The 24,345-nt window shown below is 34.3% G+C and overlaps 3 protein-coding genes and 1 non-coding gene across 4 annotated transcripts; 2 read left to right on the top strand and 2 right to left on the bottom strand.

Annotated features, from left to right (window-relative positions):
• Positions 1-4,504: 4,504 nt before the first annotated feature.
• LOC111452989 (CBL-interacting serine/threonine-protein kinase 14-like) lies at positions 4,505-6,190 on the top strand. The gene has a single exon (XM_023093898.1). The coding sequence runs from the start codon at positions 4,682-4,684 to the stop codon at positions 5,963-5,965; it is 1,284 nt and encodes a 427-aa protein (XP_022949666.1). The 5' UTR covers positions 4,505-4,681; the 3' UTR covers positions 5,966-6,190.
• Positions 6,191-13,070: 6,880 nt separating this feature from the next.
• On the bottom strand, positions 13,071-15,144 carry LOC111453492 (adenine/guanine permease AZG1-like). The gene has a single exon (XM_023094609.1). The coding sequence runs from the start codon at positions 15,142-15,144 to the stop codon at positions 13,441-13,443; it is 1,704 nt and encodes a 567-aa protein (XP_022950377.1). The 3' UTR covers positions 13,071-13,440.
• Positions 15,145-16,283: 1,139 nt separating this feature from the next.
• LOC111452987 (ribonucleoside-diphosphate reductase large subunit-like) lies at positions 16,284-23,656 on the bottom strand. The gene is made up of 19 exons (XM_023093896.1): positions 23,409-23,656; positions 22,287-22,569; positions 21,894-21,955; positions 21,691-21,778; positions 21,119-21,382; positions 20,744-20,984; positions 20,590-20,666; positions 20,277-20,447; positions 20,079-20,171; positions 19,839-19,988; positions 19,652-19,738; positions 19,317-19,481; positions 19,114-19,233; positions 18,825-19,027; positions 18,591-18,740; positions 18,356-18,503; positions 18,037-18,120; positions 17,832-17,961; positions 16,284-16,660 (listed from the first exon to the last, which is right to left on the bottom strand). Exons 2-18 carry the CDS (start codon positions 22,512-22,514, stop codon positions 17,872-17,874), a joined length of 2,421 nt encoding a protein of 806 aa, XP_022949664.1. The 5' UTR covers positions 22,515-22,569; positions 23,409-23,656; the 3' UTR covers positions 16,284-16,660; positions 17,832-17,871.
• Positions 16,689-16,770, top strand: TRNAS-CGA. Its single transcript has one exon. It is a non-coding gene; the product is annotated as a tRNA-Ser (tRNA).
• Positions 23,657-24,345: the final 689 nt, after the last annotated feature.

The following is a 24,345-nucleotide window of genomic DNA, read 5'->3' as shown; positions in this document are numbered from 1 at the left end:
GCTAATAATATGACATTTTTCATTTAAATTGACCCCACAACTTTTGCTTTATTATTTACATTATTCCAAATTATGAACCATATCCCTTTCTTTTTCTCCGACCAACATTTTAAAAATGTCCATGAACTTCCAAAAGTAACATTAAAAAGTTTATAGATAATCTCCGAACTTTATATAGACAGATTTTATCCATATATCGATGATAAGAAAATTATAAACTTTTTTTTTTCATAAATATAAAGAACGTTACTGTTGCTTTTAAAATTTCAGTAATACTTTTTTTTTTTTTTTTTATAAAATTTTTCTTTTGAAATAACTCGAAAAGAAATCTTATCAAATTATCGATATTAAGAAAACAACTGTCTAGAATTGTGACCGCAACGCTAACAAAGGTATCACGTCAATCATTCAATACTACAAATTTAAATACTTTTTAGGATAAAGTGCTAACATTATCCATGGAATTTGAACTTTTTTAGTTTACTTCTACGCCATAATCATTAATCAAATCATTTTTTTTTATATTTAAAAAAACACATTAATTTTAATTCATCAATAAATAATAATAAATCTTTTCGTTTAATAGTGATATATCAAAAAGTGTAACTACTTGAATTTTCTAAACTTACACGGGCTGAGATCATTATCAAGATCGGCCAAACGATAGTGCAGAAGTCGATCGCATGACGAAAAATTAAAAAAAATTGCGCTGAAGTAAAAACATGACAACAGAGACTTCCATGTCACATCAAACAAACGATGGTCGGTCTTGTGTGTCCTTGCCTTTATCTATAAAAAAAAATTGTTTTGAAAAGGTTGAGTATTGAAATACTCGGTCAGTAACTCCTGTAATGAGGCTAGAAATGCATAAACAATCAATAATATGCAACGGCATTTGAGGGACCTAAATTTGATCTGTCAAAATATTTGTGACTCGGTGGTCAATTAACTTACTAACTAGCTATGTCAATTCTTTGTCAGTACATGTGTATGAGTCTTAATGAACTTTACCCCAACCGATGATAATGGGCTCTTTGCTAGGAGAGTCGTGTCGCTCCTATGTATGGCGTCATAAATTTGATGGGTCATTGCCACTTTCATAAATTACAAGTGTCATTTAATACTCGTATGAGGGACGGTCCCATTACATGTATGCACAAACATATACTGAAAGCTACTTATCCCTGGAATAAAGTTTTCCATGAATATATTTCTCTTTTTAGCTCGTAACCAACGTAATATAACTGACCAATCGCACGGCATGAATCCAACATATATTTGTCTTACTAAAAACATAAAAAATAACCTTAAACTGAGTATAATTGAAAAAAAAAAAACAAATAGAATCGAGTATGAACCATTGGAAAATCAACTTAGATTGAAAAAACCGCTGAATTGAACTTGAAATGAGAGAAAACTCCCTTGAATCAAACTCAAACTTGTGAAAACAGCCAAACCGACTCAAACTAGCGAAGGACTAATCAAATGGACGAAGAACCAAGTCAATTTGAACTTGAAAATTGAAATGAAATAGCAACCTCATGCTTCACGAGGATTTGTGCAGTAACGACAAACTAGTGACACTAGCGACGATTGCTCAAGTGATACAAATCTTAAGAAAACGATGACCACCTTAAGTACCTACGGTTAAGATTGAAACCTAAAATGAAGGAGAAAATGAAATTAATTGAAATGAGAGATAAATTGAGAGGAAATTTACATTCAATTGGTCTAATGATATTACAACCATAGGTCAAGGAGGTATGATCGGTTATGAAGAAGTGAGCAAATATAGAACCCATCAACAAAATGAGGCTACAATGAATCAAAGAGTGCGAATAATTGTAAGATAAAAACGAAGAAAGACGAAGCACATTCGCAACTTCATGTAGCCATATGTGTCAAGACGAAGTCGGTCCACAATCTAATGCTGAGACAAAGTCATAGCGCGAGCTAGGGAGGTAAAGTCGAGGAACGAAAAGCTTGGCAACAACGATCATAACCTTAAACAATACAGTAAAAAAGAATGTTTATTAGAACATAATCCAAACAAAAATAATTCTATAAATATGATATTTAAATATGATTACTTAAGTTCTATTAATAGAAACCATCTAAACGCCGCTCCTTACCTTTGAAAGTTGCTTAAAAAAAAAAACACATAATAATAATTAATAATAATCAAATTTGTCACAAAAAAAAAAAAAAAAAAAAAGGGCAAAGGTTATGTTTGGATATGGGTTTACTGTAGACCAACATGCGATTATTCCCCGCTGTGTGGACAGCAATGCTACTTCTGTCAGTTCCAATTGAAAAAAGAAAAAAAAAGTGCAATCCATTGAAGGAGATGACATAATCATTTTCCTTTTCTGAAAATAAATAAATAAATATATATATATATATATATATATATATATATATATATATATATTTTTTTTTTTTCCTCCTTAAATGAAGCTTGTGGATTCGTAACACTAAAATAGAGAAAGAAAAAAAAAAAAACCCTCAATTATTGAATTTTTGTATGACTAAATTATTTATCACAATAATTAATTATAAAATAAATTTACGAATTTTGATTTGACATCATTTCAGCCTAATCTATATCGTAATAGTAATTTGTGACTTTTCAAGTTGAGAAAAAGTACGTGAATAAACTGAAACTATGTAACAGTTCTAAGTTCATCGTTATATATTGTATGTTTTTATTTGTTACGTATCATTGTCAATCTTATAGTTTTAAAATGTGTCTACTAAAGAGAGGCAACGTGAGATCTCACAATTCACTCATACCTAGCGTCCTCACTGGCACACCCCCTGGTGTTTGGCTCTTATACCATTCTGTCACACCTTGAGTTTGGGAGTATAGAAATACTGGGCGTGGGCGTGACTCACTGACTATGTATGGTAAAAATGAAAGCAAGACAAATAGAAAAAATTCACCATAAAATTTCCCAACTCAATTATAAAAACGCGAATAATAAGTAAAGTGACCATTTACAAAGAATGCAAGAAAATGCTGGAGCCATCGGTACTATATCTAGATTTGAAATTCGGAGTAATAAAAATTATTTTTTTTTCAATAAAGCACGATAATAAAATGGGTAAAGCTCATAAAGAAAAAGATTGGTCCTTTATTAATTACATGTTGAAATGTATAAAAATTCAAAATTTCACTTTCAAAATCATGTTTCAAATAAGTTTGAAAGCAAGCCAAAAGAAAAAGGGATGGAATAGAGGATAACAGATTAATCCGCTATTAGTATATATTGTCCATTTTAACTCGTAACATATTGTTATTAGTATCATAATTTTAAAACACGTATATTATGGAGAGGTTTCCACACCGAAGATGTAATTATAATAAAAAATATATATATAATTACACGGACGGATTTGTGTATGAAAATTATAGTTTTATTATTATTTTAAATGTTTTGAAATTATGATTTGAATTTGTTTAATGCAACATAAGTCATTGGTAAATTTGCTAAATTACTTTTTTTTTATAAATAAAATATAATTATTTGAATAAATAAAGAGCGGAATTAGAGAAATCAACTTTTCATTAAAAAGTGACTCAACATACCATTCCATACACAACAAACAAGTCTAGCACGTGGTTGGCCATTTTTTATGCTTATGTCACTCGTGGACCCCACTAATGTTTTTATATTAAAATATTAATATATTAAAAAAATTGATGATTCAAAAAACTCGATCCATAAGTTATCGACCTATTACCGACGTATCTACATTGAGTTGTTGTATTCATTCGAACTTAATCAACTCGAATATATGGTTATATTTATTTTAATTAACATGTTTTACTTGAAGTAATTTTACGTTTGGTGGAACGACCCTATTTTTCTATTGTCGTATATTATTTTATTATGCCAAGTAAAGACAAGGTATCCCTATACGGATGATGACAGCTGTCGGATTGAAAACCATGAAACCCGTGTTAGGATAGTTGCATTTTATTTTTTTTTAGATCTTAAGTTGGATCAGGGCATCGTTTTAATATTCTTTTTATTTTATTTTATATTTTACATTAAATACTTTTCATTGTTTTGTTTTAAACACATAGTACGAATATTTTTAAGTCCATAAATTATTTAAAATGAATGTTTTCACATAAAAATGTCACGTGATGCATGTCATAACGACTCTATGTCGGTAGAAAAATAGGGTCGTTACATTAAGTGACATTCTAGAAATGTTATTGAAATGCATATAAGTGAAGACAAAATGTCACGGAAAGACTTGTGTTGATTTATGAAGACAATTTTTATTCTTAAGAATTGGGGAGTAGGTAACGTGATCGGGTGTCGTAAGAGATGTAAAAGAATGTCGAGTGATCACCAGATTCTAAATCTTAAGCATAGATCGTTATAGCTCTCGTGGATGTCTACACAACACCTATGGTAGAGTGTCCCAATTATTTTGGAGGGTCGAATACTTCATTGGGGGACCCCACCATACGCGACTACCCTTCAAATACCTTCGCTCCCAACCTGGACTGCCTGTACCAATTTCCTCTCTCACTCTAAATTCCTCTCTCTCTCTCCTCGACCTTCCCACCCATTTCCATGGCGGAAAATGCCAAATCGCTGTAATTAAACCTCCTCTCACCATCTTCGAACCTCTAAAACTCAAAATCCGTTCTGTTTTTGTAACCATGCCGCCGTTCGACGACAATCCTCCGCCGCGACTCGCCCGCGGCGACTCTTTGCCGGAAGGAATTCTGTTCGGAAAATACGAACTCGGTAAGCTATTAGGATGTGGAGCTTTTGCGAAGGTCTACCATGGCAGAAACGTTCTTACTGGACAGAGCGTCGCGATTAAGATCGTTAACAAACTCAAAGTCCTCAAAGGCGGTTTCAAGGCGCACGTTAAGAGAGAAATCGCTATCATGCGCCGTCTCCGTCATCCGAACGTCGTTCGTCTGTTTGAAGTTCTAGCAACGAAGACGAAGATTTATTTCGTGATGGAGTTTGCGAAAGGAGGAGAGCTCTTTGGTAAAGTTTCCAAGGGACGGTTTAGTGAGAATCTTAGCCGTCGGTATTTTCAGCAGTTAATCACCGCCGTTGGATATTGTCACTCCCAAGGTATTTTTCATCGTGATTTGAAACCGGAGAATCTTCTTCTCGATGATAATTTCGATCTTCGAGTTTCGGATTTTGGACTTAGTGCTCTCACCGATCAGATTCGTCCCGACGGATTGCTTCATACTCTCTGTGGAACTCCGGCTTACGTCGCGCCGGAGATTCTCGCGAAGAAAGGCTACGACGGAGCCAAAATCGACGTCTGGTCCTGCGGGATTATCCTCTATGTTCTTACCACTGGATACCTTCCGTTCAACGATTCGAATTTAATGGCGATGTATCGGAAGATTTACAGAGGCGATTTCCGGTGCCCTAAATGGACCTCGCCAGATCTGCGGCGGTTTCTCTCGAGGCTTCTGGATACGAATCCGGAGACGAGGATTACCGTCGATGAGATTCATCAAGATCCGTGGTTCGTGAAGGGATTTCAGGAGGAGAAGCTTCAAATCGACGATTCCGCTTCAGAGATTTACGGTGATGTGAACAATGCGAAATGTTTGAATGCTTTCGATCTAATTTCCTTCTCACCTGGCTTCGATTTGACTGGATTAATCAACGAAACGGAATTTTCCTCTGGCGTTGAGCGCTTTCTCTCCGCCGAATCGCCGGAGAAGATTATAGTGACGGTTGAGGAAGCTTCGAAGTCGGAGAATGCAGCGGTGGAGAAAAACGGCTGGGGAGCTAAAGTGGAGGGTCTCGACGGCGGGTTCATCGCCGTTATTGATATTTTCCGGCTGACGGAGGAATTAGTGGTGGTTGAGATTAAAAACAGAGTAAGGGAAGTAGATCAAGACGGTCAGATTTGGAAAGATATATTGAGACCTCAACTAGAATGTTTGATCTACCGGTCGGAGTGATGGATTCCGATCAAAAATCCGTCAAGATTTGATCGGAAAACCGATCGGCGAGGACGAACAGGATTATATTACCGGGATCTTGTATAGGTTCCCCTTCCCGGATTAATTTTTTGAAATTTCTTTAAATACCCTTCTTTATGGAGATTTTGTAATTATATTAACTTTCTTGCTTTATATATTTTAATTTTACTTTTAATAATAAAATGTCAATTAATTATCATTTTACGGGTAGGTTCAATTAATCTCTCTCCCAAAATTTATAAAATTATAGTTTAATTTGAGATAATTTAAGAATATATTCTCGTACTTTATCAACGAAGTTTATCGAAACAATTAGCTCTTTTGACTATGCAAAACCTAAAATACTCGGGACTTCTTTTAGGAATAAAATTTTCTCTTTAATGGCCCGTAATTTAAATATAGTATAAAAACTTGCCAATTCAAACACGAATATTATTTATTCGTTGTTGTAAATTCATTCGCTTTGTTTATAAGAAAAGGTCAAAAATTAAAATAAAAATTAAATTTATTATGATATGTTTTATAGATACAAGAGTAAAAACTAATGCATTTTATTAATTATGGTTTCTTATTAATGCGCTATTTTTTCAACCATTTAAATGAAAATATAATTTTATCTTTAAAATAAAAAAAAATAAAAAAAAACACATTGCATACCGGATATTTTGTAGTGTCATGTCTTCATTAAATTTTATACCAACCAAATCTTCGAATCATTTAATCTCCACTTGTTGAACAAAAAAATCTATTTCAACCCGAGAATTGATGTTTGGATTTTGTTATCGATAAAATTAATTTATATTTTTTATATAAGTTTTTTGAAAATTTTAAAATCTAAGTATTAAAGGTTGGCGAGGTACCCATTCACATTGTGCTTTTGCTTTGTTTACAAGAAAATATCGAAAATTATAATAAAAATTAGATATATTATGATATGTTTCTTAGATACGAGAACAAAATTAATGCATTTTAATAAACATCATAATCTAATTCTCATTATACTTTATTTTCTCAGCGATTAAGGTTGAATAGTTATTTAAATGAACGTATATTATTACGCCTAATTTTTTTTATTAAAAAAAAACATACACATACAAGATATTTTGTAGTGTCATGTCTTCATTGAATAGTATACCAACCCGATCTTCCAAATATTTATTCTTCTCGTTATGCTTTATTTTGTCAACGACTAAAGTTACGATAGTTATTTAAAAGAAAATATATTTTTGTCCCTAGAATTAAAAAAAAAAAAAAAAGAAAAAAAAAACCACACGAATACAAGATATTTTGTAGTGTCATGTCTTCATTGAATAGTATACCGACCAGACCCTCTAAACATTTAATCTCCACTTATTGAACAAAAAAAAAATCTATTCGAACATGAAAATTGATGTTTAGATTTTGTTACCAATAAAATTAATTTATGTTTTTACGTAAGCTTTTCGAAAATTTTAAAACGAGTACCTCAAATATTTTTCCAAAAATAAGTTATTAAAATGCCAAACTGAAATCGTGAATCTATTTAGAATATTCTACCGACCTAATATTTAAAAATGTAAATTTTAATATTATAATATAGTTTTTAACAATAAAAAAAATATACCGCATAATTCTTATTTTAAATATTATAATTAAATTTCAAAACTAATTCATTTATTTTTTTAATACAGCTATATATATATGGTTGAAAATATATTTATACTCAGTGGGGGCAGTAATTAGATAAGGACAGATATTAGAATTCCTCTCTAACCTCATTTATCTAACGTGGAAGAAAAATGTTCACCATTTCCTCCTTCATTCTACGTCTAAACGAGCATCTCTATTCGAGAGAGTTTTTTACAGTTTTAAAACGCGTCTATTAGGGACAGGTTTCCACACCCTTATAAGAAATGTTTTGTTTTACTCTCTAATCGACGTGGGATCTCAATAAAGTCAATATGTCCGAGTGGTTAAGAAGACAGACTTGAAATCTGTTGGGCTTTGCTTACAAATACGATAGTCCTTTTATTCGAGTACAAATTGACATTTAAGCCAACATGTCGGATTTGTAAATCATGGTTTGAATGATTTCGTAAAAGACAAAGTCCACGTTTCCTTGAGATAATTTAAGATAAACAGCAAAAGAATATTTAATTAGTTAATTAAATGATATTTAAAATGTTTTATCTTTTTTGTGTTAAAAAATATATTGTAGCATATAATAAAAATAAAACATGATCATGGAGAATATTCCAAGTACATATAAGGAAGGCCAATATCTTAATTGGTTGGTATAAAATGACTTTTAGGTAAATTCCAAAACAAGAACCAAACAAATTCAGCCACGAAAATAAACAATATATATAATAATTCATATTTCCTTTTTCAAAAAAAAAATATATATTTTTTTTTAATTACTTTGTTGATCGAAGATCTCAAGACAAAAACACTTGTCTGAGATTCGAATCATTTTACAAGCAAGATCGATCATGTATAGTTTAAATGATTATAAACATGCAATCTAATATCTTAAGACAAGAACACTTGTTTGATATTTGAATCACTCCACAAACAAAATTGATCATATCAAGCTTGAATGATTCTACGTGCAACCTCACAAATACTCATTTTACTACATTTTTCGAGTCTCTCTAATGAAACCCGAGTTTGTAATCTTCACGAAGCTCTACCTGAAGTATTTGTTGCATAAATGAAACTTGATTCTTCTTAATACAACATTAATATTGCATGATTGAGATGTCTTGGTTCATATTACTAATCTATAAAGTTTTCAGTTATTCGAACTCAACCCAACCCAACCAAACCAAAACCGTATAAGCTGGGTTGGATTGCTCGAGTTTTCCCGATCATCGCTTCACTTCCTTTTCCCACTCCGACACCTTCTAACGTCGGCACTAGCACCTCTCTCTAAAAAAGTAAGGATTAAATATTTTGATATACGTCGGTGTCGCTAAAAAAAAATAATAGAAGAAATTTGAATGGATAGAATTGTAATGAATGAGGGGAAGGAGAATGTATGGTGGAGATTATTTTGAAGAACATAAGGGATATGATGATAAAACCAAACCCTACAGATCAGGTGCTTGCCTATCACCTTTTGCTTTCATTCTTTGTTCTTGGAATTTGTGGTCAACCACACACAAATGGTCTCTAAATAATGCACCAATTCATAACCTCTCCTATTCAATTGGAACTCCTTCATTCAATTCTCTTTCTTTTTGTTTTTTCTTTTCATGTGTCACTATTTCACGTTCAAATCTCGAGATTTTGGATATATATTTAAAAACGATCGTACATGTTTCAAATAGAATAGATACACGTCAGTTACCGTCGAACACATAAAATATTATAGGGAGACTAAAAGAAAATTGAATTAACATACAAGGGGAATAAGATTCAGATTACATTGTTGATCGAATATCTCAAGGCAAGAACATTGTTTGAGATTCGAATCACTCCACAAGCAAGATCGATCATGTCAAGCTTGAATGATTCTTGTTGATCAAATATCTCAATGCAAGAACACTTGTTTGAGATTCAAATCACTCCACAAGCAAGATTGATCATGTCGAGCTTGAAGGATTCTACATGCAACCTAAACTACATAGAATTGCAAAGAAACTTAGTCATTGGCTATAAAACATACATGGCTTTATATAGCCACAAAATGAAACTGTTAAAAGGCATTCCAAGAGTTGTAACATTCATACTTAATGGCCATAATTAACCATTATATATTTGTGACCTAAAGTAAATAAAAAGTTTTAAAATACATTAATGAAATACAATAACTCTAAATTACAATAAATTGTAATCCGCCCAAAATTTATAACATGAAACTTCATTCTTCTTCCATGTGGCATGAATTGAAATATCTTTTTTGATAATTTCAACATTATTTTCTTCACATCTTCATTGAAGCATATTGTATGATTGATGTCTCTTGGTTCATATCATCTAATATATTTTGTTTTCACTCACAATGCATTCTATCCTCAGGATCGGTCTCATTCATATGTGGTCTTGGTTCATTCATTTACTTCTCTTTTACTTGAGTGTCACATGTCCACTGGCTTCTACCTTGGTTCGTCCCTAAACTATATCTTATTGGGTGAGGTATTACTCTGATAAATTTTGTAACGTAGCCATATTTGAGGGAATGCAAGGGAATGTCAAGAAAAGAGCCCAAGAGGTGTGCGAACCGACTGGCAGGTACATACTCGCACATGTGAGCCGTGTGTAAAGCAGTAAATACACACCAAATTACCTACTTACGATAATTGCCCACGGAATACAGACTAAAATGATAAGTCTCCCTCATGATTGTATGTGCTCGCATCTAACCTTAATAGTGGTGTCACATACTAAGTATTTCTTAAAAAACTAAATCATGTGCTACTCTTATTGGTGAAGACAATACTCCCCTATACAGTTGACGGTGATATCGCAATTCAGGAGACCATGACACATGCATAGGGTCGTTTGCATTTAATTTCGTAGATTATAGGTTAGTATGCATTTAAAATCGTAGAGTATAGGTTATTATACGACATTTCTGTCTCTTTTTTTTTTCTTCGTGTTGAAATGTTTTAAGGACCTTCTATCAAACATACAAGTCCATGACAATATTTTATGATAAAGTTTTAAATCATTATTTTCGCATAAAATGATAATGATATGTCTACAGTAACGACGGGTTGTTACATAGACAAATTGGTTGAGTCACGTAGCATTAATCTAGAGGTTAGAGTTCAGACACATGTACAACTCATTAAAAATAAAAAAAATATATTAAAAAAAATAAATGTATATTTTAACCAATTGAATTATATATTATAGTCTAGACTAAAATGATTTAGACGGTGACCGTAAGTATAATATAATGTGTCCATTAATTTTTTAAAAAAATTGTTATCCACAAATTAATTATTGAAAATGATGAATTTTGAAGTATAAAAAATGGCAAAGATTAATTAATAATGTTATAAACTAAAAAAAAAAAAAAAAAACTCCATATTAAATAAAAATATCTTTTAAATCTATTTTTCCAAGAGCACGTCAATTACGTTACAAATTGATTCATCACCGACCACATAAATAACAATAATCTCTCATAGTATCTCATGACTTTGCTTCCCCAATGGAGAGGGTATTCTTTGATTATAAATCTACGATCATTTCCTAAATTAGCCGATGTGAGACTTTCGTCCAACACCTCCCCTCGAACAAAGTACGCCTCCTCTTAATCGAGGCTCGACTCCTTTTTCTTCTAGAGTCCTGTGTTCGACATTTGAGGATTCTATTGACATGGCTAAGTTTAGGGCATGACTCTCTGATACCATGTTAGATGAACACGACTCTCCACAATGGTATGATATTGTCCATTTTGAGCATAAGCTCTCATGACTTTGCTTTGTGTTTCCCAACAAGCCTCAACCAATGTAGATAGTATTATTTAATTATAAACGCACGATTATTCCCTAAATTAGCGAGATCTGAGACTTTAAATATTTAATATAATTCATGTATTTTTAAGATATTTTCAAGTTAACATTTAGTGTTAGCTTGAAGTTATTTATTTATTTTATTTTTAAATAAGAATCACAAGAAGAAAAAAAAACAATAAATATTAAAATAAATTATTGTTTTGGATTTTGTGGGCGCAGTGGGGGCAAATGAGTAATAAATAAAAGATAAGGGATCTTTTTTAATTTATAAAAATCCAAGGAATCGTGTTTGTGGAAATTAGAACCTCATAATTTGGAGGGCCCATAATTTTAATTTCCAACTCATTAAATAATTCCAATAAATACTTTAAATAATTTATTCAATTTTTAAACTTCTCGCCGCAAACATCTAATACCATGCAACTTCTAAAGCTCTCCAAGGGGTAATTTGGAATTATCAAAAATAAAAAATAAAAAGAAAAATACTTTCAAAAATATATTTTATTTCATTTTAATTACTTTAAACCTTATAATTACGTAGATTTGTAATGGAAATAAAAATATTTAAGGTTGTTTATTAATAACTTAATTAATTAATTAATTCTAAGATCTTTTAGAGATCAATTTGATTATTACATTATAGAATATTAATTTTATTTAATATATGATGACTTTCGTCATCAATTATAATTGAAATGTAATTGAAAACTAATGGGCTTTCCATACAATAATGGGCCGGGCTTCCGTAATAGGCCCAAAAATTCTACGGAGAGCCGGGAACAATAGCAGGCCCATATTGTTTCCGTATATAGGCCCAAATAAAAACATTTTTATTTTAGAACATTTTTGTTTTCATTAAGGTTATTTTTATATTATAATTAGGGGTGAAAACAAGTTGGGCGGGTTCGATGTTCCCATGAACTCGACTTCATAGAGAAGTAAACGATGAAATATATTATTTTATTAGGATAATCAGTTTCATCCTATGGAGGATAATGAGAAACCTCTTATTGATCGTTAGTATGAGATTTCATATCAATTGGAAAGAATAACGAAACATTCGTTATAGAGGTGCGGCATCTCCTGAACAAACATATTTTAAAACCAAAACGTTCAATATATGTCAACGGTGGGCTTGAGCTGTAATGTGAATCATTCTCTATAAGCCCGCAACGAAAATTTGAATATCTTTAACTTACAGAGAAACTTAGGTCTTGTCTTCAAATTCAACTAGATGAAGTCTTCCCGAATGCAACTTCCGAGAAAACTTTGTTTTATAAAGTAATTATATTATATATATATATATATATATATATTTATGCCAATTACCTTTCATATCAAAGGTCCCAATATGGTTCAAAGTATTATTTTTAGTATTTTTATATTTTATTTTATTTGGTGGTCTATCTATTTTCAAATGTTTGAATGTATTTAACTTCAAAAATAATTATGGTTATTATTATTATTTTTTTTTTGGAAAAAAAGTATTTATTAATCTCATTTGAAAAGGTAGCAAACAATAATAATAAATTATTAAAGTAAGGGTAAAATAGGAATTTCAAAATTTGTCACATAGTTTACTAATTGGAGAACGAGATGAGAACTAAGATAGAAAAAGCTATTACAGTAAATGGTTCGATTAACATAATCTTTACAGAAAAAGACGATAAGATTACAAATAGAGCAACCGTTCGAATAAGTAGATAATACCAATTACTATTAGGTTGATTGTTAGATTCCACCTACAAATTCGACTTACATCAATCTCGAGTAGCAACACTGAAATAAAACTTTCTTGTGCAAGGGATCGTTTGTGAGTGTGACATGACTGTCTTCAATGCTAGTAATCGAAGGGAAGACATTAATTTGCCACGAAAATGATGACTTTACTCTAATCTGATACACATAAACTTAAAACTACTCGTTTCTAATGTGATGATAGACGATAAGGCTAGAACGAGCATAAACGCTTTAACTAAATAAAATATTATTTATAAAAAGAGATCAAACTTCAGGTGTTTTTGGATGTTGGGTAGACGAAGGACTTGAATTAAATGATCGGAGATTGTTGAAGACGACGGCGCACCAGTCCCAAAGATGCAGCACCACGAACATCCCAATCCCTCCGATCAATCCATAAGCAATCGAATATGTCAACGGCATCAAAACCATCGTCATAAATGCCGGAATTGCTTCTCTCATATCCCCCCATTCGATTTCCACCATTGATTTCGCCATTAAAACCCCCACAAGAATCAACGGCGGCCCCACCGCCCACGGCGGAATCGACGCCAAAAGCGGCGTAAACCAAAACGCCAGCAGAAAGTATCCCGCCACCGTCACCGCTGTCAGCCCTGTTCTCCCGCCTTCTCTGATTCCCGCTGACGACTCGACGTATGCCGACAACGGCGACGTTCCAAGCAGAGATCCAATGACGATTGAGAAAGCGTCCGACATAAACGCGAAATACTGCCCCTCGAAGTCGCCGGCAGCGTTGGTGAATCCGGCGAAACGGGCTATGGAATACAGAGTTCCGGTGGTGTCGAGAATGTCGACGTAAAGAAACGTGAACAGAGCTTCCCAGAAATGGGGTTTCCTCAAATCCCGGAAACTCAAAGCTCCGGCGGTGGTTTTAATCAAATGCATATCGACGACTTTCTTGAAATACCCATATGCAGAGTCGCCGGCCGCCGTGTCGGGAAACACCGTAACCGCCGTGTTACGAAACCAAGAAATCGCTGTCACGAAAACGATGCCGTATACCATAGCGCCTTTCGCGTTTTTCACCAAACAATACGCAATGATTACGAATCCCACCACGCCGAGCCAGAACGTGGGGCTTTCCATTCGGTTGTTAAGGCAGAGAATCTCGTCGGAAACGGCGCCGTTTGGGAGAAGAGTAACCGTTCCATTCGGGGCAGTTACGACGGCAGCTAAAGCTGCCCGGGAAGCTTTCGGGCAAGCTCCGATCGTGACGAGCGTCGAGGCGCTAAGCCCGATTAGCCCAATTCCTTGATTGCTCTGTAATCCGATGAAGGCGAGGAATAATCCGATTCCGGCGGAGGATGAGATTCTGATCGGTTTTGGGATTAATTTGGCGAGTTTGGCTCGTAATCCGACGGCGGAGATTAGGAGGAAGATTAAGCCCTCAATAAAAATGGCGGCTAATGCGCTTTTATACGGTAAATAACCCGACCCGTGAAACCCGACGACGGTGTAAGCGAAGTAAGCGTTGGTGCCCATTCCGGGAGCTACGGCCAAGGGGAGATTTGCGAAAACGCCCATTATGAAGCTTCCGATGAGGGAGGAGACGACGGTGGCGGTGATCAGATCTTTTCGGGTGGTCTCTAGGCAGGCGGAGTAACCCGGGTTAACGGGTCGGAATATGCAGGAATTGTCCGGTTGGATGACGTGGTGGGCCGGAGCTAAGCAGGCAGCAAGTGGTACGGTCGGGTCAGAACAGAGGGGCGTGCAGTCAGCGGCGGTGCACGTGCCGCCTGAGTCGGTGAGGATGCTAGCGTTCACGGCGAGAACGTAGGCCATCGTGAGGAAAGTGGCGGTGCCGGCGCGGAGCTCCGTCGTGAAGGTCGTGTTTCGTTCGACGAGTTTAAATCGCTTTCCTACGCGAGTGGTGGCGACGAATGAGTTTAGCCTCGTCAGTAGAGATGGCTTGTGTGCAAGAGCCGCCGCCGTCGCCGGTGCCGCCATGGGAGGTTGTCGTAGAAGTGTGGGTGTGTTGAATTTGAACAAAGGTGTGTTATCTCAGCCATTAGTTTCTAAATAAGATTGAAAACGGCGTCGTAACGTTTAATTATCTTTTTTTAAGCTTTAAAGAACATACTCTCATGCAAGGCATGTAGTTGTTCATTGATGCATTCGTTTCTTCATTTTTGTCATTTTTTTTGGACCTTCCTTTTAAAATTCCACCAACCCGGGACTAATCTCGGGACCCGTAGTCTTTTTAGTTCAACAATGACAGACCCACAGATATGAATCTCTGACTTCGTTTTTATTTTCATTGAATCTTTTATTTGTTTATTTCTAATAATGTAATCAAAACTTTAATTTCTGTTTTAATTTAGTAAAAATGTATAAACAAACTATTAAAGACATTCTAACATTCCTATAACCATAATTAACGTAAATGTAACTTAAAGTAAATAAAAAGTCTTAAAATAAATTAATGAAACACAATAATTCTAAATTATTTTAAATGGTAAGTCACTCAACCACATTTTATTCGCATCTTCATTGAAGTATATTGTATGATTGATGTCTCTTGATTCATATCTGAATGAATGGAGCGATATGCATTCACTAATTAAGAGAAATCAAAAGCAGCTTAGATAATATTATATAATTGTGGAAGTCTATCATTTTTAACAATAGATATAAACTCAAAAAATAAAATTATATCATATTAAAAAAAATAAAAATTACGAAGACTATATAAATTAAACTCTAAATATTCTTTTTTTTTTTCACATATAAATTTTTTAATTATTTCATTTATAATTTGTGGATTGAAATAACTTTTTGTATATGAAATGATATTTTACATTTTTTTTTTCAGAAATGAATGAATCAGGCAAATAGTTGACTGAAATAACTTTAAAGGAAAGTTATTATCTATACCATCAAGATATACCTCCTTTTGCAGTGGCTCATACCTCCTTTTGCAGTGGCTCAGTCATAGAAACTTCATGGTTAAGCGTACTTTGCTTGAATTAATTCTAATACCGAACGTCTGGAAAACAAGAGATGAGATTTAAAACGCCTAGATGCCCCTAAGAACCTGGCAGACCTCCACAGATCCTACTTTAGACAATTTTTTCTAAAATTTTATGAAGAAAATGGTTTTCTTGTCGATTAAAAAATGATGAAATATTGTAATTAAAACTATATTGTACAATTTTGTATACTAAGTTTGTAAAATTTATATAAATGATCATCATGCTTGGCATAGTGCATAATCATTGTTGTACTCTAGGTGTCTGACTATAGTACAGAGCTAGTTTGACCAGCAAGCCCAAACTTAGTATACAAAATCATGTAGTCTTTCCAAAGCATGCTAGGAAGTTGATTCTTCCTCGTAGACAGTTAGCCAGTAGTTGCTGAAATACGAGACTTCCTTGTCTTCAACCTAACTTGCTATCTTACCTTCAGCCTTTACACTTCTTTTCTCAAACTTGAATGAGAATTCTTGTTTAGTTATTTTCCTTTTCTGTTAATCAAAAAAATTCAAACACAAAGTCAACATGTCCGAGTGGTTAAGGAGATAGACTCGAAATCTGTTGGACTTTGCCTGTGTAGGTTCAAATTCTACTGTTAACGTACAATTTTGTATTAGTTGTAAAATTTATACAACTACTAAATGATCATTATGCTTGACATGGTGCCCGACTACAACACCGAGGAGCTAGCTCGACTAACAGGTCCAAACTTGACAGCTAGTTAATTCTTCCTCATTGACAGTTAACTAGTAGTTGTCTCGACAGTAAAGATGAATTAGAATTTTTGTTTCGTATTTTCTTTTTCTGTTAATTAAAAAGATCAAACATAAAATCAATATATTCGAGTGGTTAAAGAGACAGACTCGAAATCTATTGAACATTGCCTGCATAGGTTTGAATCCTCCTATTGACGATTCATGATACTAACTCCCATATGTTCGAGTGGTTAAAGAGACAGACTCGAAATCTATTGGACATTGTGATATGAACCAAGAGACATCATTCATACAATATACTTCAATGAAGATGTGAAGAAAAAGGTTGTCAAAATTATCAAAAGATGTTTCAATTCATGCTACATTGAAGAAGAATAAAGTTTGATTGCTGTAAATTTTGGGTGGGTTATAATTTAGAGTTATTGTATTTTAAGACATTTTATTTAATTTCGGTTACATTTACCTAATGGCTAATTATGGCCATAAAGTGTGAATGTTACAACTCTTGGAATGCCTTTAATAGTTTCATTTTGAGGCTATATAAAGCCATGTATGTTGTATTTGTAAGAAAGACTTAGAAGATATATCAAAAGAAGCATTTGTGCTTTTCTTTAGCCGATGGCTAAGTTTCTTTGCAATTCTATGTAGTTTAGATTGCATGTAGAATCATTCAAGCTTGACATGATCAATCTTGCTTGTGGAGTGATTCGAATCTCAAACAAGTGTTTGAGATATTTGATCAACAAGAATCATTGAAGCTAGACATGATCGATCTTGCTTCTGGAGTGATTCGAATCTCAATCAAGTGTTCTTGCCTTGAGATATTCGATCAACAAGGTAATCCGAATCTTATTCCCCTTGTATTGATTCCTTATCTTATCACATTGCCTGCATAGGTTTGAATCCTGCATAGGTTTGTATAAAGAAAACTGTACAGAAATAATACCTTGTATTATGGCTAGCTGGTTGAGTTTTCATAGCCATGTCTAACTCCCACAGGCCAAGCACTCTTCACTATTCGTTAAAGAACATACCATCTCTGCCATTTTTGTACTATCTTCGTTGTTAGTTTTTTCCTGTAAAAATCATCAATGGAGTTTGATTATATGATGAACTTATAACTAAGCCAGTAGTTTTTATTATACACTTACCTTTAGCATTGAAGTATCGACTGTAAATTTGATGGCATCGGCTGCAGCTCGGGATCGAAGATAGTACATTCCTGTTTTTAAGCCCTTCATTAGCAAAAACAAAAAACGGAGTCAAAAGTGCATTCCCAGTTGAAGGAGAGAATTGTTAGGAATCACGATCTCTACAATTGTTTGATATTGTCCACTTTGAGCATAAACTCTCGTTGTTTTACTTTGGGCTTTCCCAAAATGCCTCATACCAGTGGAGATGTATTCCTTAATTATAAATCCATGATCGTTCCCTAAATTAGCGAAACGTAGAACTATGAAAATAATGTACCTTTGACCACGCATAGAAGTGCAAGGAAGTAAGTTTTCCAAAATTTGGTTGGTCCATGTGAATATTAAGGCTCTGACTCTGGTCGATGTAGCATCCTCGATCGATGGCCATATCTACTAGTGTCTTCTGCTTGATCTCCCAGACAGTTCTGAGTTCGATATATTAAGAACAAATCAGAAGGACATATCAACATCAAGGGCAAGAAAAGGGGAAATGTAAGGAAAACTCATATTACTTGTAAATAGCTCTTAGATCATCAGGGATTTCTGGAATGTTCTGAACAGAACCATTCTCATAGATGATCTTATTCTTTAGTACAGGAGACCATAAATCCATCTCTGTTAAGTCATGCAGGAGATGCTTGTTCACAACGAAAAATTCACCACTGAAGGATGGAAAGAAAGATTTCAGAATACATATACATACTATTGTTACAACAGGCTCTAGAAGTTCAAACTGAAATGCAGACCTTAGAACTCTGCGGCTGTAGATGTTAGAAGTGTATGGTTCAAAGCACTCGTTGTTTCCAAGAATCTGGCTGGTAGAAGCAGTTGGCATTGGAGCCACAAGAAGTGAATTTCTAACTCCATTATTCGCTATCTGTTCTCTCAGAGCATCCCAATCCCATCGCTTTGAAGGAGTTACCCCCCACATGTCAGGCTGGAGAATTCCCTGAGAACAAAAAAGTGAATCAGAAGACCAGGTGTTGGTGAATGATTGAAAGGTAATATAGATCAGAACAATTTCAGATAACATACCTTACTAATAGGACTGCCAGCATACGTCTCATAGGGGCCCTCCACTGCAGCAATCTCACATGACGCTTTAAGAGCATGGTAGTATATGGCCTCAAATATATCTTTGTTCAATTGTTGGGCCTGCCATTTGTTACAATATGGACAACTTTAGCTTGAATGTACGAGCTAAGAACAGAAGGTAAAGCTAAAAAAGCCTGAATTACCTCGGGTGAATCAAACGCCATTCCCAGTAAAATGAAAGTATCTGCAAGTCCTTGAACCCCAATACCAATGGGTCTGTGTCTTAGATTTGACCTTCTGGCAGTCTCAACAGGATAGTAATTGACATCTATTATCTTGTTCAGATTTGTTGTCACTTGAGCCGTTATCTAATTAGAGAAAGAATAAATAAGCAACTCAGTTTTTACAAGGGTCCTAGCAGACGCGTTTTAAAAACCTTGAGGGGAAGTCCGAAAGGAAAAGTCCAAAAAAGACAATATCTACTGGCAGTGGGCTTGAGCCGTTACGTAAAACTATAATCATGAGTAAGAAATAATACCTCGGCTAATTTGTCAAAATCAAAGTATCGATTCTTGGAATCTCTGCTACCAATAAGTTTAGATGGGTGAGACTCGATTGGAACACCCTGCAGTTAAAAATCGTATAATGCAAATTAAGCTAATGAATCCCAATAACAGAAGGCAAAGTTATGCTGCAGAAAAGAACAGGTGTTTGGTATAGCCCACCTTCTCTCTGACAAAACGAGGTAGAGCAATTGATGAAAGATTACACACAGCTGTCTCTGTTGGGCTTGAATATTCAATAATCTCTGTACATAAATTAGAGGATTTAATGGCCCCAAGATTCTGTTGGTTGCTTTTCCTGTTACAAGTATCCTAGAGAATGCAAGAAAAAGCAAATAAAATAAGTTACACAACAAACAAGTTCGAAAGCTATTAACAAAGCACGGTGGTTTAATACCCCACCTTGAATAGCATGTAAGGGGTTCCAGTTTCAATCTGAGCTTTCAAGATTTCAAACCAAAGATTCTGTGCCTTGACAACCTTCCTGGCATTTCCCTACAAATAACACAAAATCATAATCAAGACAAGAGAGTATCCAATGTTTCGAGCAGAAAAAAGTTGGCTGCAAAATCAACTCCATGAAAATTAAAATGTATTTACCTGCTGCTCATATCCAATGTATAGCTTCTCAAATTCCTCACCCCAACAATCAGCCAAGCCTGGGGCCTCATTAGGACAAAATAATGACCATTCTCCATTACTTTGGACTCTTTTCATGAACAGATCAGGAACCCAAAGTGCAAAAAAAAGATCTCGAGCACGATGCTCCTCCTATGTGAAAAAACAGTTGCAGCAAACATTTAGCACTTACATATAAAAACTGTATAGCTAAAATTTGAATACTCATTTTAGAATCAACGGAATACAATGTAGCACACTTTCCAGTAAATAAATCAGCAAATAGTGTAATTACTTTTCCATGATTTTTCCTAAGATCCAAAAACTCAAATGTATCAGCATGCCATGGCTCTAAGTATACAGCAAAAGCACCTGCAAGTGGCAGTTATAATGTGAGAAACGCAAATATTGATCATAGAAAACTTAAAGGGATCCAATAAGCACATTACCTTTCCTCTTGCCTCCTCCTTGATCAACATATCGAGCAGTATCATTGAAAACCCGCAACATAGGCACAATCCCATTAGATGTCCCATTTGTTCCACGAATATAACTGCCCATGGCACGAATATTGTGGATGGAAACACCAATGCCCCCAGCTGATTTGCTAATGACAGCGCACTCTTTTAAGGTATCATATATACCTTCAATACTATCATCCTTCATGCATATGAGGAAACAGCTGCTAAGCTGTCATGCAATGAGCAAACCCATGAAAATCAAGCCAAGTTTTCAAATTATTAAAAGAAAAAGATAAAAACAACAACAACTACTACTATAATCAACATTATTTAGAAATAGGTATCAACTAACTCATAACTTACTTGAGGCCTTGGTGTTCCAGAGTTAAAAAGAGTGGGAGAAGCATGAGTGAACCAACGTTGAGAAATAGTGTGGTAAGTTTTAATAGCAGATTCAATATCATCCTTGTGAATACCAACAGCAACCCTCATTAACATGTGTTGGGGCCTCTCCACAACCTTGTCCTGAACCTTCAAGAGGTATGACCTTTCCAAAGTTTTGAAACCAAAGAAATCATAATCGAAGTCACGCTCATATACAATCTCACTATCCAAACGAGCCGCATTCTGGAAAAGAGCAACAAAAGAAAGAGAGTTCCATTAAACAAGCAGTATGGGGCAGATTAAGCACTCACCAGACAGAAATACAAAAGCTCAAGTGCACACATTTGCAACTTAAAATTTGATCAACAAAAAATCACCAGCAACGTACAAACTCAAGTCAAACCTCTTGCAAGGATCAAATGAATCAAATAAGACAAAAGAAAAAAAGAAAAAAAAAGTTCATGACCAATCAATAAATCCACACAAGAATTTCATTACAAAATTATTAATTATCAAAGGAAAATAATATTCAAGAAAGAATAAAAGATCACCTTCATGATTACTTCATAAACATCATCAGCTATGAGAGAAGCCTTTTGTCCTGATCTTTCACTGACATGGTTGTACATGTCTCTGATACTGAACACCATTACAAGTCAAAAATTAGTTTCAAGTCAATTATAGAGTAATAAACAATTTTAATTCCATACTGAAATGCATCATCAAGACTGGCACGAGCATATGCCAAACTTACGTCTCCGAGAATAACTTTTTCGTGTTCTTGTGCAGATTTGAAACAGCAATTCTTGCTGCCAACTGGGTTGAACAAACAAGGAAAACATTAGCAAATCAAGACGCATTCCCTTGCCTCCATTTATCAGTTACTTGTAATCATGAAGAAATTATTATCCCATAAAAGAAGGCCAGTTATGTAATAAGTATGTAGAACCACAGATGTACAAGACCCAAAAGATATCATAAACAAATTGAGAAACAGAAAGTAAAAGTAATTCAAAACGTGGAAAAATTCACAGATGGGGATAAAAACGAACGGAAGAAACCAAAGGGTTAGTTGGAAAAACTAAGATCATACAAAACAAGAAGACCCCAGATAGCAAAATAGATGAAGATACAAGTGAGAACTCACGGAAGCATAGTCAGGATGATTGGTGGTCATAGCAGCGGCGGTTTCGGCGGCCAATTCATCAAGCTGGCTAGTGGTGACGCCCTTGTAAACACCGGCACAGACTTTTTGGGAAACCAGAACCGGGTCACAGTGGTCGACGCTAAGGCCATAACTAAGTTTCTTCAAACGGGCAACAATCTTGTCAAAATGCACCGCTTCCTGACACCCATCTCTCTTCACAACATACATCTTTACAAGAAAAACCTTAGGAATTTTGTCGAAGAGGTCTTATGCAGAGACAGGGCTGAGAGAAAAATCAAGTTATATAGGAAGATTAAACAATAATGCAGAAAATGCACTGTTGGATGAAAGCAATTTATTACAAACGATTTCTAAGATAAATTATCAAATACTAAAAAAACATCTTTGGAAGTCCAACGCCAGAATGCCAAAGCAAATCTATCACTTAGACTTACAAAAAACAAATTCAAATAGATTTTTTAAAAAAATACATTTTTCGAATAGACTAGAACAATACTAAAAATAAAACAAGACTTTCAAGTGGACTGAACAAAGCTTTCAATACATTCAATAAAACAAAATTTTGAATCCACAAAACAATTCATCGAATCAAAACATTCGAACTTCTAAATAATTTTAATACATGACAAAACTAAAACATAGTTACTTTCAATTCGGAATCAATCAAAGCATTTTGAAAATTCATTCAAAATAGTCACAAGCTTCCTTTTAGCAAAAAAAAAAAAACAAATTAAAAGCGTACAAAATAACCTCAATAACTTCTCAAATCACATCAAACATACTTTCAATCAATTATCGATTGTTAGATAAACGAGTGAATATGATCCATAACTTTGAGTTAACCATTTTTTCTTCAGCAAATCTCTCTCCTTCCTTTTATTTTTTCTTCGAAGAAATTTTCCTTGAGCAGGTTTTTTTTCCTCCCAATTGCCAGAAGTCAACATCGATATTGAAAGCATATTTAAACCAAATTTTATGATTTGGAAATGATGTAGAAACTACTCGATCGATCAAAAACCTAGAATCCTCAATCCAAAATCCACTTCCATGAATAAATACGAACTTCGTTGAACAATATTTAGAGGTTAGAACTAGACTCACCGTTCACGTTTGTGGCTGTTGTGAGGAGGAAGATGAGGCTTGGAGGTCGTGGTTGAGTGCGACAAAATCGCAGTTAGATAGCCATTCAAAGAAGACGCCAGTGCATAGAGTCCAAGAGAGTGAGAGAGAGAGAAGGCGCTGAAGGTCGCCGGAGAAAGAAATGAAGAGTGAAGGGCGGAAGGGGATCGAGGGGTGTAAGGAAGAAGATGAAAGGTTAGGGCTTTGTTTTTATTTATAGTTGAGAATGAAGATTTGGAGGTTGGCGGGAGTATTTGAAGTTTGGGGGAGGGGTGGTGGTGGCCCACCACTTCTCCATTTATTTTTAATCCTTTTAAACTTTCACCTCTCAATTCTTATTATTTTATTTTCAAGTGTGTTGTCTCAAAACAAATGATATTTTACTTTTTAATCAACATTTTTTTTTTCGTCCTTAGATTATTGTTTTGTAACTTAATATTTAAAAACTTAATAAAGTATTTTGTGATTACCCCTCCCAAACTTCAAACTCGAATTTTTCCTATCTTTATTTTTTAGATTCAACCGACAAAGCATTTCTTTCCTTTCCTGCTTGGCCAAGATGTATTAAAGAGAACCTTCAGTCTGCTGCGAGATTCAAGTAACTAAGGTCTACTCGTTTTGGAACGCCTCACCTTTTGGAAAGCCTCACTTTTTCACAACAAAGACCAAAACCGATTCAATCAATTGAAATCAATGAAGTGTTAAGAAAATTAAAAAAAAAACTTTAACCTTTTAAGATTATTATGAAAATTCATAATATTTGACGATACGTCAGTGATGCATTTGTGACTTGTAACTATTTGATATTTAAGCTTTATAAGATTTTAATTATTAAATGTAACCCACAAAGGATAAGCAATTGATTTTTTTTAAAACAATGCAACCCAACCAAAAAACTGAGTTATGAATTATATTCTGT

This window comes from Cucurbita moschata, unplaced genomic scaffold, assembly GCF_002738365.1.
Source record: "Cucurbita moschata cultivar Rifu unplaced genomic scaffold, Cmos_1.0 Cmo_Scf00015, whole genome shotgun sequence".
In the NCBI taxonomy this organism is placed as follows: Eukaryota; Viridiplantae; Streptophyta; class Magnoliopsida; order Cucurbitales; family Cucurbitaceae; genus Cucurbita; species Cucurbita moschata.
Note: the sequence above shows the minus strand (reverse complement) of the source record. Positions and strands in the feature narration are given on the sequence as shown.